The 6,923-nt window shown below is 39.9% G+C and overlaps 1 protein-coding gene across 1 annotated transcript in view; it reads left to right on the top strand.

The window, feature by feature from the left end:
• U2AF1 (U2 small nuclear RNA auxiliary factor 1) overlaps window positions 1–636 on the top strand; it is a 7,049-nt gene extending 6,413 nt beyond the window's left edge. Inside the window, exon 8 of the mRNA XM_072398514.1 lies at window positions 422–636. Within this exon, the coding sequence (XP_072254615.1) occupies window positions 422–539 (118 nt within the window). The 3' untranslated portion in view covers window positions 540–636. The remainder of the gene's footprint in view (window positions 1–421) is intronic.
• The last annotated feature ends 6,287 nt before the right edge of the window (window positions 637–6,923 follow it).

The raw sequence follows: 6,923 nt of genomic DNA, 5'->3' as shown, positions 1-6,923 counted from the left end.
TTTTTTTTTTTTTACCCTACGTCACCCGATCTAGCGCCTGGGTCAGGTGACGAAGGAAGAATAAATAAGGTCCGGCTCTGGGAATACGCCGGACCCGATGCAGGACACCCCCGGAGGGATCAAACTGCCCTACGGGATTAAAGTTAAGTGGGGTTTTTTTTTAGTTTTGGGTTTAGTTCCTCTAATCAATTTCTTAAAATTCAGTGCTAGGAAGAACCAGATTTACTGCAGAGGCTGCAAATTAGTTCTGTATAGTTAACTGTATAAGGTTTTGGGTTTCTGGGCTCCATGCAAAGATGGATTTCACATAGTGGTCGATTCCAGGCTATTCTCCAATGATTCTTGCTGTGGTCTGCACTTTGGATGTTGAGATCTGAACAAATTCTAAAAACTGCAATGTAATGAATGTGTTTTCTTCCAGGCATCGGTCTCGTTCCAGATCAAGAGAACGACGATCCCGCTCCAGAGATCGCGGCCGAGGTGGCCGAGAAAGAGATCGCCGGAGGTCCAGAGACCGTGAGAGGTCGGGACGTTTCTGAAATTTAAATTCTGTATTGTTGACGGACAGGAGAGGTTCCAGATGGAGGGGTGATCTGCCTTCAGACATGGGGAAGGGGGGGGGGGCTTTTCATTATTTTTTTTTCTTTTTTTGTATGCTGGGATTCTAATTAAACATTTGTAGTGATGAAGTAACATCTTTGTGTCCTGCTTTGAGATTTCTGAGTAATGTAATCCTGCCCTCCTCCTTTACAAAAATGTGAATTATTCTGGCTTCTTGTTCTGTTCTGTATGTACAAACATTAGGTGGACGCTCTCATATGGGGAACTGAATGAGAACATAGCACTGTAATGTCATTTACTGCAATGACATTACTGCATAGGTTCAAATATTCCCTGCCAGGTTTGGTATCAATTATTTTCTAGGCTACTAGTAAAACCAATACATGATCTAAGAATGAAACACAACTTTCTCATACATTGATGGACACATCAGCAACTGAAAACTTTGTTCTTTTTCCATCTTTAGAAGGATTGGACTCCTGTAAGTCAGTCCGGTTAACCCATCCTACTACCAGAATCCCCCCGCCATCCCATATTTTGTTTTCTAGCAGGATAAACATTTCATCAGCTGTTACATAAAGGACCTACAAATAATTGTGCATGAGTTTGTTCTCCAGGTTCCTCGTCCCCCTGTTTTGTACAGTTAATCATAGCTGCTTATATTTTAGATCAGTAACTGAATATTATGCCTGCCCTCCTGAGACTTTTGTATTGGACTTAATATTGGGCCAGGGCTCTCAAACTGTTCACCCAACAGAAAGAAGTTCCTTGTAAGGAATCGCTATAATTTTTTTTACACTAGATGTGTTGATCTGTTAACCCTTGCTGTTGGTTCCCCATTTTGCTCCGGTTCTTCTGGACAATTCAGTGGTTTCCGGAGTCTATCATTGGAACTGATGACTGTTGAGTTGCCAGATCCTTTAGGTGGCTTCCCTCTGGGAGCTCCTTTGGCTAGTTTAGTGTGATGCTGTGGTTATCCCTTATATACACTGGCTTTGGATGTCTTGTAGCTATGTCGCTCAATGAAGGTAAATGATTTTTTAAATATCCTTTATTTAGGGACATGGATTTATTTTACCTTCTCCTGTGTTAGATTGTGCTTTTGTTACTGCATAAAAACAGAGACATACTTACTGTAGTAAATGTTCTGGTCTGGTCGTCGGGTTTTTCAGTGTCCGGTCTTCCCTGTAGGAGGAAAGATTACCTGAAGGTACAAGATTTCTATGACCCTCAGTGGATTGGAAGAAAGGCTTCAGTACCACATCTCCCAACCTAAATCCTAGCATCCACACTTTTTCTGGTACATGTAGTGTATTGGTTGCAGCCATCATAACTAAGACTGAATAATCTGTTGTCTTCATGTAGTGAGTTCTATAGTGGGCAGTGATTTTAAATGTGAATGTGGTCAGGGGTGGTTTATTACAGCAATCAAAAATGTGCTCCATTGGATTTGCAATACTGCAACAGTTTTAGGCAGGTATTGAAAAATGTTTTGTAAAGTAGGAATACTTTTACAAATAAAATGTTTCTTTTCAGAAATCAAGCTAAATATTTTATAATATTAGGTGTGACTAGGCGTTTCCTTCAAACCAGCATCAATTCTGATTGGTACACTTCCGCAAAGTCAAGGATTTGTAAGATTATAGTCAGGTGTATGATTATCCAATTTTACAAAACAGATGCTAATGATCATCATTTTCATATGGGTTGTCATTACCTAAAAAAACGCTGTGTATGAGGCTTAAAACTAAACAAAACCATGTCACAGGTCATACACTATGGTGAAACTGAATACAGTCTTAGGACGTAAGGTCTATCCCAGGCGAAGATTTCCAGCAGAGCTTGTTTAATCAGAACTGGAAGACCCTGGTATAGGCATCTATTTTCTGGAGAAGTCTGGCAAGAAGGGGTCTTCATGGACATATTGTTGCCAAAAGGCCATATCTGTGACGTGGAAATAAAGTCAAGAAACTCAAGTATGCACAGACACCTAGGATGCAGGTGCTCTGGACTGAAGTGTCAAAATTTCAATCATTTGGCTGTAGTAGAAGGCAATTTGCTAAAGTGCTGGAGAGGTGCAGTAACAAGTGTCTGCAGGCGACTGTGAAGCATGGTGGATGTTCTTTTCAAGTTTGGGGCTGCGTTTTTTTTTTTTTTTAGAATTGAGAAATTCGCACAGGGTGGCATCTGATTGGCCAATGTCATCAAGAGCTATGTACCGTGATGGTATACCCTGCCCTGTTCTCCAAATCCAGTGTGTCTGGGAATATAGACCAAAGGATTTCAGGCAGCCACCATTTACAGATAATCTGTAGTTCTCCAAGTTTTTTTTACACTTTAATTCTGTTTCGAAGGCAAGGGCTGGCCAAACCAAATTATGATTTGATTTAGGTTTCACTTCTGTTCATAAACTTTGCATTGTTAGTTGATGAAAAATATTTCTTTTTGTAATAGAATTGTTAGTTTGCTGCATTTGCTCACTCTTGCGCAGTATTGTTTGTGAATGTGTTCAGAGAATGGTTTATTGGAATGGTATCAGTCATCGGAAGGATATTGACAGGAATTGAATGTGATCAGGGAAGCAGTTCACTGGAGAGATGTGAATGTTGTGAATGTGTTCAGAACATGGTCAGTGATGAATTATGGGAGTAATGTATGGGGCCAGGTAAATGCGGCCAGGTATAGGGTTTACCTATGTAAATGCGCCCAGGTATAGGGTTTATGTATGTAAATGCGGCCAGGTATAGGGCTTATCAATGTAAATGCGGCCAGGTATAGGGCTTATCCATGTAAATGCGGCCAGGTATAGGGCTTATCCATGTAAATGTGGCCAGGTATAGGGTTTATGTATGTAAATGGGGCCAGGTAAATGTGGCCAGGTATAGGGTTTATCCATGTAAATGCGGCCAGGTATAGGGCTTATGTATGTAAATGGGGCTGGCCAGGTATAGGGTTTATCCATGTAAATGCGGCCAGGTATAGGGCTTATGTATGTAAATGGGGCCAGGTAAATGTGGCCAGGTATAGGGTTTACCTATGTAAATGCAGCCAGTTATAGGGTTTATGTATGTAAATGCGGCCAGGTATAGGCTTTATGTATGTAAATGGGGCCAGGTATAGGTTTTATGTATGTAAATGAGGCCAGATATAGGCTTTATGTATGTAAATGCGGCCAGATATAGGGTTTATGTATGTAAATGCGGCCAGGTATAGGGGTTATGAATGTAAATGGGGCCAGGTATAGGGCTTATCTATGTAAATGTGGCCAGGTATAGGGCTTATGTATGTAAATGCGGCCAGTTATGGGGTTTATCAATGTAAATGTGGCCAGGTATAGGGTTTACTACAATAATATTATTACACAGTACTTTATAAAGCACCAACATATTACGCAGTGCTGTACAAAGTCCATCGTCGTCATAGCTGTCCCTCAAAGGGGCTCACAATCTAATGAACAGACACCGTATTTGATCCTCTGGATTCCAAGCCTATCGAAGGAAAAAATGAAAATTGTGCAAATTAAGGGAATGGTTATCCATAGTTGTTAGGTTTACTGGGAATCCAAGGGTGGGCAGCCAATAGGAGGTATGAATGCCTGTTTAGGACATAATTATTTTGTATCCTAATGTTTGTGTCAGGTACAGGAATGCGGCAATATAGTTATTTTATAAATATTCCATCCAAACCATAAAAAGAAATTGCTGTTCCATCACCAAAGGTTTTCATAAAAGTTGGTAAAATGTTCCCCCTGCTGGTCAGTGCAACATTGCCCCCCTGCTGGTCAGTGCAACATTGCCCCCTTGCACTTGGTGGTCAGCAAATTCAAAAGGCCAAAAAGTCAGAACCTCAGCTGCAAATCACTGCTGTAGACTGAGGTGCTTCATTTTTTTTTAATTTAGTTTTTGTAGACTCCAAGTCTTCAACACCCAAAAATGAGTACAGCATAAAAATCAAAAACAAGATTATTCCAAGAGGCCTGGACAAAGTCATTGGAGTAATTGAATGCAATGGGAAATCGTGTCACATGGCACTTTCACACCAACCACAAAAGTGTTAAACTTGGTGAAACTGAAAGAAAAGTTTCTTGAAGAGAAATCGATGAAATATCATTCCCAGTATCTTAGTTTTTACAAATATCTTTCTATAACAAATCATCTGACAGCTGCCTGTTTTCAGATGTTACTGTGCATAGCAAACTATGGTAAGCCCCTTTCGGATGGGGATACAGATTGACAGTCAAAAATCTTACCTTCGATAATCCCGATCCTTCAGTTTTCCGGCATTGATTTCTGAGCACATTGTTTTCTGTTTTGATGGCACTGCACTCGGGAATCAGCTGTTAGGTCTTTTCCTCCATAAATCGAAGCTGTTCTTGTTGCTGTTACTGTCAGCCATGAAGACGATCAGACAGCCCATCTGCTATTTAGCTTCTTTTTTGAGGGTACAGTAATGATTAAAATTCTGAGGCACTATTTTGTAAAACTTTTCCATTAACTGGGTAAACAATAAAACCCATTTGCTTTTCATTTAGTGTCATTTCATTTTATTATATACAGTCTATATAACCTTCAAAAATCCAGAATTTTTGAAAATCCCCCACTCCTCAGGTTCGTAGGTTGCTGGATTTTTGAATATTGCCTGTATTTTGAAAATGGCCATGTTGTCTGGGAGTAATTCCCAAACAAGGATAAATTTATTCAACGCATCTCTGAGATGCCACTTAGCAGAAATACTCCTAAAGATGGAGTCCAGCGCATGGCAAGTGATATAGCAGCTCACCCCTGACTTACAGAAGCAGCTTGTTACTCCATGTGCTTGGATGAAAGCACCGATATAAATAATCATGTAAGGATAGCAGTATTCTGTGTTATGGTGACATCATGAGAGAAGAGCTGGGGAACTCGTGTCTTTACCTGAAATAACACGAGGGATAGGTATCTACAATGCTGTGACGGAGGCTTATTGTCACAAGACATAGGACCAGAAAAAGGTTTCCATTACTAGTGATGGGGCAACTTCTATGGTGGGGTAACATTGGGGTTCATACAGTTCCATTGTATTATACATTAAGAAGCTCTTTGTGCCAGGGAAAGCAGCAATAAATGTGATGATGTCCTCCTAGATGTCACAGAAATGGAGAATGACATCACGGCTCTGAATCTTCCAGCACTTCTAGAGGAGGCTCCGTATAATTGTTACTTATGTATAATAATGTCCGGTGTCTGAGCAGAGTCCGGGAGAGATTGGTAGCCGGCTTGGATGATATTCGGCCCTTTATGCAGGAAGAAGGGCCGGAATAAGCTCACCGATATGGCCGGGCTTACCAATGTTATTACAGATTCTACACTACAATGTATGGAACAAACAACTACATGGTGCAGGGAAAACAGCAGAAAGGATCTTTTGTCATATCAAATCATCAGAGAGAAAACTGCAGGTTTTTGAAAGAGACTCTGAAAGTGGGCTGCTGAAATATTTTCTAAATCTAAAAATAAATTCTACATTTGCAGAAAATCCTACAAGCCATCCGGAAACCTACAAGGAATTTTCTTGCATTGCAGCAGCTGCAGAAATATAGTAACAGATTTTTACAGTTCTGTAAGATGGAGACAATGGTGTGATACGAGAGAAGATAGAATGACAGCACAGTTATTTAATTCTGAAAATGAAATCCTTAAGTGTGGAATTCTCTGCCAAACATTTTTTAAGTCAATGAAAGCATTAGGAATTCCTTCTTTGGATCATCCTATGCTTGTGAGCATGTTCTCAGCTTTGAGTTATATCAAGTCTGACAATAGAAACAGACCGATGAGCTGCATGTGTTTCTCTCAAACTTACAAAGTATGAGCCGAGGTTAGACAAATTATCAGCATGCATACAACAGCAAAAATCACATTTATTGAAAGCACACCAAATGCAAACTTTTAAGCCAAAGGATCAACCTCTGGCCACATGGTTGCTTTTCCTCCTTTGAAAGTTTGTAGTATGCCTGGGGCAAATAACCATTTTTTCTAGCACAAGTCATCACTAAAGCATCAAAGTGAGGTATATTGGTAAAATCACAGTGCTGGGAATTCCAAGAGAAAGAGTTAGTTAGGGTTACAAGAGGAGCTCTAAAGAGCATGAACCCCAAAACAATTGGACAACGAGAAAAAAAGATGATTTATTCCTTCTGAATCGGCTTCTAAAATGCAATGATTTAGACAGTGTGGGGGGGAGGGGAGTTTCTTGTGAACATTATTTTTTCAGGATACTGGTTGGAATTTTCTTATGTCTTTCATCAGAGTTTATTAATTATACTTTTAAAAAGATAAAGTGATAGATAAAAAACAGATTTTTTTTTTTCTCTTAGTGACGGAACT

Source organism: Pyxicephalus adspersus, chromosome 1 (genome assembly GCF_032062135.1).
Source record: "Pyxicephalus adspersus chromosome 1, UCB_Pads_2.0, whole genome shotgun sequence".
Taxonomy (NCBI): domain Eukaryota; kingdom Metazoa; phylum Chordata; class Amphibia; order Anura; family Pyxicephalidae; genus Pyxicephalus; species Pyxicephalus adspersus.
This window is presented reverse-complemented; position numbering and strand designations above follow the sequence as displayed.